A 13,740-nucleotide genomic window follows, 5' to 3' on the forward strand; every position below is an offset into this window, starting at 1 on the left:
TGAGCAACAGGAAGCTCCTGGAACATAACAAATTCTCACACATTTGGGGCGTACTTCCATATATCTTCCCGTGCTACTCATCTTTCCCTCTTCATCCAAATACTCCCCATTCTAAGCCTTTTCTCACCTCCCCAGAAAGCTAAGTTCCTCCTTCTCCCATGTTCCTCCTATACTTCTTACACCTACCCATTACAACAATCAATTTCCATTGGAATCCTTGGTGTGTCTTTCTCTTCATATAATAATGTGTTATCTATGTATTCTCATGTTTACCTCAAACACCATGCTCCAAGTCTAGCACATAAAAGATGCTCATGAATACATTAAAAATCCTATCTTTAATGTTGAATTTTATAGCTATCTACTTACTGTTTATTATAGGTGATTAATCACCTAATTAATTATTATTCTCCATCAATTCTGAGCATATTATTTCATTAAAAAATAGAACCTGCTATAACATATGAACTCACTGAATATATGACCTGAAGAACAAATCAATAAGCCATCAAGGTTTTTAAAAATATTTCTAAACAGGATCTTTTATGAAAATCTGGCAATAGGATAAAGATAAGCAATCTGGACTTTGCCCAAAAGAGTCATTTGGCCCAGGTTCCTAATAGAAGCTATCGCACAGCGTCTTTGAAATTTTACTTACATGGTATAGTGTGGTCTCTGGCACAGGCGTGCCCATGATGTCCTGTCTCAGTGCATCCATTTGCAAACTAGGTAGCAATGAATAGTGAGTCGGGCTATTACTCTTATCGCTCTTCTTTTTAGACTTCTTCCCTGTGTCTTTTTTGCTGTTTCTCTGAAACATGTACTCTTCTTGAGCAATTTTTTCATTGCTCATGTATCGAAGTAGAGAGTTTTCTATATAAAAAGAGAAATACACCAATATAAATATGCAAATATTCCAAATTTATCACTCTTCCCTGATTGTGCTATTAGATTTCATTTCTGAAATGTAACTTGATTTAATTTATAAAGTACCTATGTAGTAAAAACACAGAGCATCATAATCATTTGGGATCATAGGGCAGTAAGAAATAGCCTACAGATTATTTATCCAAGTTTTATCTCTGGACCAACTATATGACAATCACTGTAAAACTTGAATCAGAAATTCTGGGTGTGCGGCTCATAAAATTTTTAACAAGTTCCCCAGGGAGATTCTGCCAAAAATCGATGACAAACAGTGACCTATAACAGACTAGCATCCTTGGAGAACTTAAAACCCATATTCTGAACCAAGAGTCAGGAAACTTAGTTCATAGAATCTATGCTTAAACTGACAGCCATCACTTAGAACTTCATAAAGCATTTTCCCCCAAGATATCATCATCATATCAAGTCTCAAAACAATGACTCAGTAATAGCATATATGTTTCTCTTTTTACTTTTTTCTTGATTGATTCTATAACACAAATGAAGTCAGAAACTAAAATTTGGAAAATGGAATGAATACTTAGATGTAAAGGAAGCTGTCAATATTCCTGTATTTACCAACATTTTCTGAAATGTTCACTCCATGAAATAAGTGTTAATTAGACTAATGAAGCAGATATTCATGCTTGCTTATCCCTGTGTGGTAAATTCAACACATCAGCTAGAAGTAACAGGCAAATGGGTTAAATATATTATGAAGGAAGCTTAGTGAGCTGAGGCCCTATGAATAGTTTTTTGCTTTGTTTTATTTTTTATCTAGAACTTTATGGCTCTCTATTTCAGAAAGCAGAAGTAGTTCGCCATATCCACAGCTGGTCGAGTCCCATTTAGTAGTGAGACTTCCAGTGGCTCTCTTTACTGCTCACATCAACAGCAGGATAAGTGAACATAAAAACTTACTTTTGTAGATACTTCATGTGTAGCCCACCCCCAAGTAAGAAGATAACCCTGAACAACAAACAGAAGAGAATAAAAAGCAAAGTGTTTTTTTTTTCGTTTCTATATGGTTTTCATTAGTCACTGGCCTAGTTTCCATTAGCTTTATTCATGTACGTCAATACCCATTTTAAGATTGTACTAATTAAAAAGTAGTGAGGTTGTATTGCGGACCAATGGGGAGTGATCACAAACTTTTCCTATTCTTTGAACTTAATTCTTTTATGCAGTTTCACACTTCTGACCTTGTTTTCCAAATAGTGACTTTGACATAACAATCAGATTTTTATTTTTTTTACACTGTACTTATCTGCCCTGAATCCCTTAAGAGATATTCAGAGAAGATATCTATTTAATAACATATTAAGATAGTCAAACATTGGTCTGAGTTGGTTTGGGTGTATCATCAAATCAACGAGAGAATGAAGTTTTCCACTGAAGCCATAACAACCTATTTAAAGAACATTTAAATTTGCTTTTTGTTCCAACACCCCAGCCTACACTGAAATTCTAGAACACTTACCTCTTCTACTATCTCTCTTCATCTTATTTGGATCTTCATAGTCCCCCACCCAATTATATTCCACTGGCATAGATATAGGTCGTAGCTTGCCTAAACACAGAGAACAAAATTCACATCACATTGTTTTTCTTCCCCATGTCCGCTCATACTTAACACTGATTTTTAGCTACAGTTTGCAAAACACACTCACTCATATGCAACGTTATGGTTGGCATTTGTGTAGATGAAAAATGTGTGTTTTGAGCCAGAAGGTGAAACTGCCTGTGGCAACTGGCCAGGTGATAATGCAATCTTAAGGCATCCTTTTATAAATAATAAAGAACAGCCTAGGTTTGCTCTCTTAGGAGCCCCAGACTTTAAGGGTATGGTCCTTTACAAAGAGTATCACTATTTTAGGGATTTCACTTTCTCTTCAGTCACTGGTTCTCTGCCTTATTCCCCAATGCCCAAGTGTCTAAATCTTGATAGCCAGTCTCCAAGATAGAAGCCCCTTGTGTTTAACGTGCCTGCAAGGATATTAACCTGCTGTGGCTGTTGGAATGCTACAATGCTGACTTCCCATCTCCACTGCCTCCTAACTCCTGTCACAATATATTTTGGATTTATCACCATGCTTCAGCAATATGGCTGGATTCCCATTTATGGCCTATAGCTGGGCTTGCCCCACGCCCAAGCATCTCTTTTGCTATTGTGAACAAGTCTAGATTCCAGATCCAAGTAATCACTGCATTGGCCGGCCTGGCCTGTTTCCCTCTGTCTGTAGTCTTACTAAATAACATTTTACTTTAGCAAGCAGAACTCATGATATAGACTTCAAGCATAACTTTTTGGTGAGGCCCCAGTATATTATTTTTGATCAACTTGAAATTCCTCAAGCACAAAAAAGCCTAAGAAAATCACAAAAATGTTTAAAAAGCATACCTAGCACAATGCCTGGCATACAATAACTGCTCAATAAATTTTAAATGAATGAAAAGCCAAGACTCACACGGGACTGGATCATAATAATGATGATTATGATGCACGTGATAATAGTACTAAACATGTATATATCATTTACCATATGCCAAAAACTGTCTAGGGTTTTATAAGTATTAAATTGTTTAATCCTCATAGTTATGAGAAATAGACTATCATTACCCTCGTTTTACCGATGAAGAAACTGAGACAGGTAATGTAACTGGCCCAAGGACACACAGTTGGGAAGTGTGTAGTACCAGGGTTGAAACCCAGGCATTTAAACACTAGTTCTGCCATAATTCGTGGTGACTTCAATATTCATCCTCCAATATTTTGGTTTCTCAGTTTCTTGAGGTTCTCTCCTCTACCCACTCCTGTGGTTATATGCTTAACCCATTAACTGCAAAGGCTGTAATCCTTTCTAGCATTCCATTTTTCCACTACAGTCTTCTGTATTTCTAGTGCAATTCCTGCAGAACCCCAAATCCAAATGTCCTCCTCCTTAATCTACTGACCCTCCCCCCTTCCAAGGCCTCTCAGTCACTATATACCTCTTCATTTCCTTCCTTGCCCAGCTAAATTTCATGATCAATTACTATGATCAGTCCATGTATTTAAAAAAATTCCATTAGGAGACTTTTAATTCTGTTCCTAAGGAAGATGTAACCTTATGGTGTTATACTATGTATAATGATAGAGTTTACATAGTATATTATGCTAAGCTTTTTGAAAGTCTGAGGATGAAGTGGATATGATAAAATTATTAATGAGCCCAAAAATATAGTGTTTATTTAAAAGTGGTTTCCTTTCAAGGTGTGCAAACTACTTTAAAAACAATCACCTAAGATTCCAAAATTCTCATAGAGCAGATCTCTGCATTTTTATAAAGGGAGACCTTTGGGAGAGCTGATGCAGGTCCATATATCCTGCCCTCCCAGGGTTAAGTAAAACTTTTGGGAAAGGTTCAGTTCTGTCATGTCTATTCAACTGCTTGGCAGAATCAATCCTCCATATTTTCAATGTTTTGAATTCTGTGTTTCCAAAATTCCTACAACTTATTTCTTTAGAATCTGGTTTTTAAAGTAAAGTCCATTTCAGCATGTGTGTACTGAAACTGAAACAATTAACAGCCCTAACACTGTTTCTATCTGTCACCAAGAAAATCCTTCGGAAAGTGAACAACCCAATAAATAAGTCTATATGTTATTATATGCATATATAAAGTATTTTGATATTTTCCAAAGAATTGATTGGTTGTTTGGAGTCAAATATGTATGCACAAAACCAAAAAGAAACATGCTTCCTGCATAGAATATGAAATAAATAACTGTATCTGTTGTATGTCAGGTCATCTTCTCTGAGATTCTCAAGGAGCTAAGTCATTGAGGCATATAATTAAAGCCCTTGATATGCCTGGTTATATTATTAACCATAGGAAAAAAAATTTGCAAAAGAGTAAACACTGATTTTTCTGGTGATCTTTTAGTAGAGTATACTGTACATTGCTAACACAAAATTGAGAAAAATGTATTGAATTAAACAAAAAGCTGAGATCAAACCCTTAATTAAAATTCACTTTTGGGGGTGCCTGGGTGGCTCAGTCATTAAGCATCTGCCTTCAGCTCAGGTCATGATCCCAGGGTCCTAGGATTGAGCTCTGCATCAGGCTCCCGGCTAGGCCAGAAGCCTGCTTCTCCCTCTCCCACTCCCTCTGCTTGTATTCCCTCTCTCATGAAATAAATGAATAAAATCTTTAAAATAAAATAAAATAAAATAAAATTCACTTTTGGAGGACATCAGTCTTTTGCTTTTTACTAGTTATAAAGCTCTGAATTTAGCAATGCCAAGTAAAAATAATCATTTTTAAAAGTATTATTTGTTTGGTTATAAGAAATAATGTTGCTGATAAGTATTACTGCTTTTATAAATTTTTTTATTGTGCTGAAATATTGAAACAGACTTAATAAAAGAGAATGAGGAAATGCTCATATAAACAGCAGTGCTTGGCAAAATGAAAAATAGAGAATGGCTTAAAATATTCCTAATTCCAAATACAGAGATCTTTGATTGTAGCATGGAAGTGTTTGCCACTGCAAGTAATTGGAATCACACAAAATAGTAGAGTGTAAATGGAAAAAGAAATTTATGGTTTGTTGCTGCAGTACCACTGGTCAAAAGAAAGAGGTGTAGTATAATTATTTTAGTTTTAAGTCAAATGTACACTATTATTAGTATATGCAAAGTATTTTTATGTTTGTAATTACTTTTAAAGGCTTATTAAGTACATTTGACTCAGTCCTTATGGAAATGTACATACACCAATAATAAATCTCTGAAAAATAATCTGAAAAATTTTAAGACATCTCTTTAGATAGTGACAATTGTATTTACTAATTCATGATGAAAATTAGTAATAGTAGTCAAGAATACAGTAAAAAAATAAAGTTAAGGGCGCCTGGGTGGCTCAGTGGGTTAAGCCGCTGCCTTCGGCTCAGGTCATGATCTCAGGGTCCTGGGATCGAGTCCCACATCGGGTTCTCTGCTCAGCGGAGATCCTGCTTCCCTCTCTCTCTCTCTGCCTGCCTCTCCATCTACTTGTGATCTCTCTCTGTCAAATAAATAAATAAAATCTTAAAAAAAAATAAAGTTAAGAGCCCTATTATAAATTTTGCTGACCGCTTTCTCTTAAATTTTTTTTATCCTTCCAAGCATAAAATATTTATTAATTGTACAGTATATTTGACACCCTGCCATAAGCCTTGTGATATCTCCGTGCTACGGTCTCACAGTTTACACTATCTTGTTACTTGCTTGTCATATCTGTTGCACAACTGGAGACTTCTAACTTGGATTTCCATAGAAGCAGGAATTGTGCACTGTATTTCTTACTGTATTCTAATAAATGTAGAGTTGAAAGATAATTATTTTTAGATTTTATTTGAATTTTGTTTTGAAATTCATGGCAAGTAGTTTTTTATTATGAACTATATTTAGCTGTAGCTAAACACAAATAGAACACTAAATATAATTTTAAGAATACTGACAATGAGGGCTGCCTGGGTGGCTCAGTCATTTTCGCGTCTAACTCTGTTTCAGCTCAGGTCATGGTGTCAGGATTGTAACCCGCACCAGGCTCCGTGCTCAGCAGGATGTCTGCTTGAGATTCTTTCCCCTTTTACTCCTTCCCCCACTTGTGCCCTCTCCCTCTCTCTAAAATACATAAAAATAAATAAATAAAATCTTTAAAAGAAAGAATACTGACAATGATGGAGTACTTTGTAATGATCTAAAGTACTGGTTTTTAAATGAAATTGCTACATTTTAGTATTACTGCACAGACTTGCTTGAAAATAAACTGACATTTCCCTTAGATAAGAAAGCATATTTGGTGCTATTGCAAATGTTACACTGGCCTTTGGCAGAGCTAAGTGCTCACTCTTCTGGGCTCTTTCATAGTGTTTTTGGTATATATATTATGATACTGTATTATATCTTTCTGTTAAAGGTTTTTCTACCTTTTGGCAGAAACTGGGTCTTAGGTATCTTTGTTATGAGTGCTCCTGGCAAAGATACTGACCCACAGCAGGTAATGATTAAAATTTTTTGAATGCTTGAATGGAAGGATACTAACATTAGGGATAATCCAAATTATTGGGCCCTTCACTGGATCCTAGTCCCTCTTACTTACTCAAAACTATCTCTTGTGCAATGTTCGCTTCTTTCTCCTGGAGCATCAATTTTTCCCTTTCTACCAAATGGTTCCAATTAGCAAATAAACATGCTGTAATTTCTCCAATCTTCAAAAAAACAAAAACACCTCCTCCCTTCACCAGCAAACTACCACTCAACTAGCGCCTCATTTCTCTGCTCTCCTTTGCAGAAAAACTCCTAGAATATAAAACTCATTTATGTTCTCATTCTCTAATTCCTCTCCCTTTTTTCTAGCTTTACTGAGGTCTGACTGACAAATAAGAATGTTATGTATTAAGGCTTACAACATGATTTTTCAGGTGTGCAACATGATATTTTAATGTACATATACATTGTGAAGTGATGGCCACAATCCAGTTAACACATACTTCACCTCGCATGGTTACCAATTGTATGTGTGGGTATGTGTGGGAAGAACACTTGAGATCTACTCTTAAATTTCAAGTATAAAAATGGAAAACAGTATTGAGGTTCCTCAAAACAAAACAAAATAAAGCAAAATAAAACACAGAGCTACCATATGATTCCCCAACCCTACTTTTGGGTATATATCCAAAGAAAATAAAATTAGTATCTCAAAGAGATATATGCACTCCCATATTCACTGTAACATTAGTCATAATAGCTAAGACATGGAAACAATCTAAGTGCCCATTAATGGATGAGTGGCTAAAGAAAATGTGGTATATGTATACAACAGAGTATTATTCAGCCATGAAAGATGGAAATCCTAAATTTGTGATAACATGGATGAATCTAAAGGACATCATGCTAAATGAAATAAGCCAGACATAGAAAGACATAGTGTAGCATCCCACTTTATGTGGAATCTCCTCCTTTCTCTTTCTTGGACCTTCTCTGATTAGGCTCTTGCCCCCAAAACTATACCAAAACCAGTAATGTCAAGTTCACTAGCACCTTCATGTTGCTAAATCCAAAAGACAATTCTTAGAACCTTTGACTTTTTTGACCTATCTGTAGCATTTGATGCACAGGATTATTCCCTTCTTTGTAACATTTTCTTCATCTGACTCAGGACTCTGTCCTCCTCTGGTTTTCCTCTCCTCTTCTGCTAAATTCACATACACCCTTGAAAGCTAAGTGAAAATGTCATTTCTTCATGGATGCTCTCCTTGACCCCTTATTCTAGGCCGGGTTTCTCTGTATTTGTTCTCATTTTCTGTTGTAGTTTTTTCTTCATAGCATGCCATTTATAGTCAAATAAGTATTTATTAAATTAGTTGCTTGAATTCTGGCCCTCTTCTAGAATGTAAATTTCACAAGAGAAATTCCTCTGTTGTTTACTGTGGTATCTCCAGCACATTGCACATGACCTTAAACACAGTAACTATTCAATACTTAGTGACTGATTACTTGTTAAGCAAGTAAACAGGGGTCCTTCCTCACACCCTGGACTGAAAACTGTCCAAGCTATGCCATTAATTTTTATTTTCATAGTTTCCTTGTCCTTCCTTCCTGTCAACTTTCCAGTCCCCTCCCCCTCATTTTTCCTTCCTTTTCCCTCCCACCTTCCCTCCCTTCCTTCCAATGTAGTATGTCAACCTGACCGACTGCCTTCATTTCTAACAAATCAAGCCTTAGAGAGCGGTTTGGTAATGCATCAGAATAGGAGTCCAGGGGCACCTGGGTGGCTTAGTTGGTTGAGCATCTGACTTCAGCTCAGGTCATGATCTCGGGGTCCTGAGATCAAGCACCATGTTGGGCTCCCTGCTTAGCAGGGAGTCTGCTCCTCCTCCTTGCCTGGCCCTCCCCCAACTCATGCATACGCTCTCTCTCTCAAATAAATAAATAAAATCTAAAAAAAAACCACCACAAACCAACAAACTAGGGGTCCTGCCCCCTGATATGTGAAGACATTCCTGTATTAGGCTACTCATGATATCTGTTGAAATACTACTGAATTGCTGCCTTTTTCAATTGTATTTATCCCCCCTTTTAATTCTTTTCTCAGACATGCTAAAATCATTAAATTTCAAGGTGATAAACAGCACCTGAGAAGCAATATTCTCTCTTACAGTTGAAAAAAAGATTGCAGAGAAATCTGACATGCCCTTTAATGCTCACAAAAAAAGCTTTCTCTAGAGTCTAAGGAGAAAAAATATATACATATACACATCTGTTCTGAATATTTTAACCAATATTTTCATGAAAGTGAGTGTAGTAAGGAATGTTAAGCTACAAGCATGCCACATATACCCATCAAACTCCCCACATACCAGACAGAAAAATTACTTTCAGATGGTTGACTGCATTTCTAGGAAAACATCCTGAGGTAATTTAAGGCAGACAATAACACATTTAAAGAGGAATAACATGGAACTGAATGGAAAGTAATTTTTTAGAATAAAAGCAACATATCTGGATCTAATAAAATAAGTAAAAACAGGCACTTTGATCTTTAGGGCCATATTTTTTGAATTTCATTTTTGGATAAAAGAGCTTGGGAAAAAGTTGGGTTGTAAACGTTGCAATGTGATGATTATTTAAGTACTGGCTTTAAAACCTTGTAATAATCTAAATCAAATACAAATCTAATTACTATTAACTTGAAATCTTTTCAGTTTCATTAATGGAGAACAAAAACAATTAAAATCTCATTTCAAAGAATAAACTACATCTTGTTTTTAAATTTTCCTATTGCTTTCTAAACGTGACCTAGATTTTAAATGGGGAGTAATATAAAAGTTATTGAAGGAGAAAATTTTGAACTGTATCAAAAATTATATGGGACTTTTAACACTAGATTTCAAGGCTAATTATATTTTAAATAAGATTACCTTTTGTAACAATTCTACCAAGAGAACAACTGTGCAGTACACACTGGAGTCTGGAAAGACAGGTTTTCCTAAGTTGAAACGTTTGCCACTGTGCACAGAGTCACTTCTACATTAGAGGGGTGTGAGGACTAGGAAAGATTCAGATGGTTTAAATACTGTTTAAGTGGCAAAAGACTTCTGAGTCCTCCTCCGATGGCTCTGGTGGGTAAGAAAAAATGAGCTATGCTAAAATACCATTGCCCCATGCTGTGCTCAGCATTAATACAGTTGTGGACAAGAAAGATGACATGAGTATGGAAATGTTACTTGGTTAGAAACATCCAATTTTCAAGTTAACCACAAATTAAAGCCCTCTTTTATTTTATTTTTTTTTTGTAGTTTCAAGTTTTTGTTTAAATTCCGGTTAGTTAACATACAGTGTAATGTTAGTCACTCTATTTTACAAAAAAAAAATCTTAGTAAAGCAGTGTCTTGAAAATCTTATCAACATAAGGAAAAGAGTCCCCTTTTCTCATGAAGAGTAAAAAAGACAATGATTAAGACCATCAATTGAAGACTCTCTTTTGAAATAAACAGAATGATATCTTGTAATAACTTTATAATTCCTTTCACATAATTTTCCGTTTGGGATTACATCAGTCAGTACAACTGGCAAGAAAGGGAGAGATGAAAAACTTAAGACACACCAAAGTTAATTCGTCAGGATTTCACCAGTGGTTAGTGTTGGAGTCATCCCACAAATACACTTCCAACTTCCTATCCCACTGCTTTCCTTGCTACATCACATTGCCTTGGTATGAATTCAAGACCAGTGCATTACACAAAAATCCAATTTTTTTATCTTCAAAAATAATTCAATGACATGTATGATGACTGCTTTTGTTTACGTGTCCTCCCACCCAGTATGCAACTCTTGCAAAAAATTCTTAAAAGCTATGTGAAGAACTAATGGAGGATTAGAACATAAACTGTGGATGTAGCTTTGTATTTGCTGTCCATCACCTTAACAAAGATGGAAAATACATTGCTTTGGCATGATGTGTCAACTTGTAAGCTGAGAGACTTACAAAAGAATGTTGGGTTTTCATATGTATACTTTTAAATGCTTCTGTATCGCCTTAATTATTTGCTCTAATGTCTCCAATCTTTAAGGTAATCAACGTACAGTTTTTAGTTATCTCTTATTTAACAAGATTCGACATAACACTTGACATTTTCTACCTCCTCCCCTCTCTCCCATCCAAAGGATCTATATCCTCCATGATTTCTGGCAAACTGTTTTGCAGTGATACCAGTAATTCTACAAGGAACCTGGAGTACAGAACACCATGCACTGATCTTTCCAGTTAGTATTTACTACTTGAGTTTGGACAAGTAATAATTTATTATTTGAGTTTGGACATAAAAGATTTACTCTAGAAAATGGCTTTTCTGCAAGATAAAACTGAAGGTGACATTCAATACACCGTTTGCTGGGGTAGACTTTGACTTAAAAGTAGAGGCATTTCCAGGGGCACTTGGGTGACTCAATCAGTTAAACACCCACCGGGCTCTTGATTTTGGCTCCAGTCAAGATCTCAGGGTTGTGAGATTGAGCCTCATGTCAGGCTCTGTGTTGGGCGTGGAGCCTGCTTCAGATTCTCCATCCCCAACCCCCAAAAAGAATAGAGGTCTTTCCAAATCCTTACCTATTAAGTCAGATGTTTGTAACTTAAAACATAAAGGAATTTTTATCATTGGTCTTTAAGAGGAGCTACCAAAGTCTATTTTAGCATTGCCCAAAATGTATTCCATCAAACCTTCCATTGGGAGGTTAGTAAGTATTTTGTGACCAAAACAAAAAAAGATTCAATGTACAAATACATCAGGGAAACAATAAGCAATCCAAATTCAAGAAGACCTTCAAAGCCTTTAAGTATGCTTACACGCACTTATTAATTGCCAAGAAAGGGATAAAATACTCAGAGGTCTCCAGTCATATTTAACTAGAAAACTTCTTTGTTTTGCAAACATCCTCTTTCAGAACTAGAGATCTGAAGAACATATTTGGGGAAATGATGGATCCTTAATCCACACTGTGATGTGAAAGCTAACACTAACCACTCTTAAATTTTACCTAGCTACCATTTACTACAGTTTTTTTTTTCCATAGGATAAAATGCGTTTTGATTTCAACTAGGGAATATGGGTCCCCTCCTGCTCCAGGGAATGTCACAATTGGATTTTCTATTGTAGAGTAGGATAGGTCATCCCAGACACTCACAACATTATATTACTTTTGCCCAGAGACTATGTTAATGGTGAGTAAATGCAAGTCTCTTCTTAGGGCAATAATTTCAGAGATTCTTTGAATTAAAAAAAAAAAAAAGGAATTGGCCCTGCATCATACAAGGGCTCTTTGATTTTCTAGTCATACGTATCTGCTTCGGTACTAAATCTGTCTGTAGTTGATTCTTCTTAAGTTAGCTAAGGGTTTCTCAAAAGCAGCATTCTTGACATTGTGGACTGGATCATTCTTTATTGCTGGGAGCTGTCCTGCTCTTTGTAGGATGTGGACTAGTATTATGGGCCTCTACCCACGACATGCCAGTAGCCTTTCCACCCGCAGTTATGACAACTACAAACACGCCCCCCCCCACACACACAAAATTACAAATGTACCCTGGAGGGCAATACTGACCCCAGCTGAGAATCCCTGAGTTAGGTAGGCTCTTTCTATTCTTGGCTTGCCATTTTGTCTTTAAGGGAAGCACTATTTCACCTAGTTCATATTTTTCTGTTGATGAATTCACTTTAAGAGTTACTTTTTTCGGGATGCCTGGGTGGCTCAGTTGGTTAAGCGGCTGCCTTCGGCTCAGGTCATGATCCCAGCGTCTTGGGATCGAGTCCCACATGGGGCTCCTTGCTCAGCGGGGAGCCTGCTTCTCCCTCTGCCTCTGCCTACCACTCTGTCTGCCTGTGCTCATGCTCGCTCCCTCTCTCTCTCTAACAAATAAATAAATAAAATCTTTAAAAAAAAAAAAGAGTTACTTTTTTCCTCTGGCAGTTGCATCAGTTTTGTTCACTTGGTTTGCTGATCTTTCCATTCTACCCACATATTGGTACTCTGGAATTTAGAGGGGAGGGGGTGGGAGGGATGGGTGAGCCTGGTGGTGGGTATTAAGGAGGACACATATTGCATGGAGCACTGGGTGTGGTGCATAAAAAATGACTCTTGGAACATTGAAAAAAAATAAAATAAAATTAAGATGATAAAGAAATAAATAAAAACTAAAAAAAGAGTTCCTTTTTCTTCATCTTATTATTTTATTCATTATCTAGCACTTTAATTTGTTCAAGCTGATTGTTTTCTTGCCTGGTTTCATTTTTTGGGAGTCTCCAACTATTTTATTTATTTTATATATTATTTTTGCTCTCCTTTTCCTCCCTAGCAATTAAACTTTAAAAAGGTGTGGGGTCTGAACAGTTCTGAGTATTCTGATGCTGTGAGGTTTTATTTAGGCCTTTCTGTCCAGAGTATGAGCTACTGGTTTCCATAATGGAACTTAAAAGAAGATTTGGATCAGGGCAGTTTTTAGTATTATTACCTATTTGAATGTTCTTCCTTCTGCATTTCAAAACCAAACCAAAACAAACATACCGAATCTGTTCATATTTCTTTCAATTGTTATGATTTAAATGGCTGGTTAGTGGGTAGGGAAAGAGACCAAACAAAGGGAATATTTCCAGCCCTTTTGTCTTTTATTAAATCCCTCCACAGGGAGAGGATGGATTGTTAATTTGATCTACAGGCACTTGACAATCTTTGGAACATTTTCATTTATGAGCAGGAACAATTCATTATGCCATTTAGGCACTATTTCT

General features: G+C 36.3%; 1 protein-coding gene across 5 annotated transcripts in view; it reads right to left on the reverse strand.

The window, feature by feature from the left end:
• CNKSR2 (connector enhancer of kinase suppressor of Ras 2) overlaps nucleotides 1-13,740 on the reverse strand; it is a 282,715-nt gene that overhangs the window by 85,850 nt on the left and 183,125 nt on the right. For 3 of the 5 annotated variants that reach the window (XM_047716254.1, XM_047716252.1, XM_047716255.1), the window contains 2 exons: nucleotides 2,408-2,497; nucleotides 659-873 (listed from right to left, as the gene is read on the reverse strand). In XM_047716254.1, the coding sequence (XP_047572210.1) occupies nucleotides 659-873; nucleotides 2,408-2,497 (305 nt within the window). The remainder of the gene's footprint in view (nucleotides 1-658; nucleotides 874-2,407; nucleotides 2,498-13,740) is intronic. The other 2 variants (XM_047716253.1, XM_047716251.1) reach the window with 1 other exon arrangement.

The sequence above is a fragment of the Lutra lutra genome, chromosome X, assembly GCF_902655055.1.
Source record: "Lutra lutra chromosome X, mLutLut1.2, whole genome shotgun sequence".
NCBI lineage: Eukaryota > Metazoa > Chordata > Mammalia > Carnivora > Mustelidae > Lutra > Lutra lutra.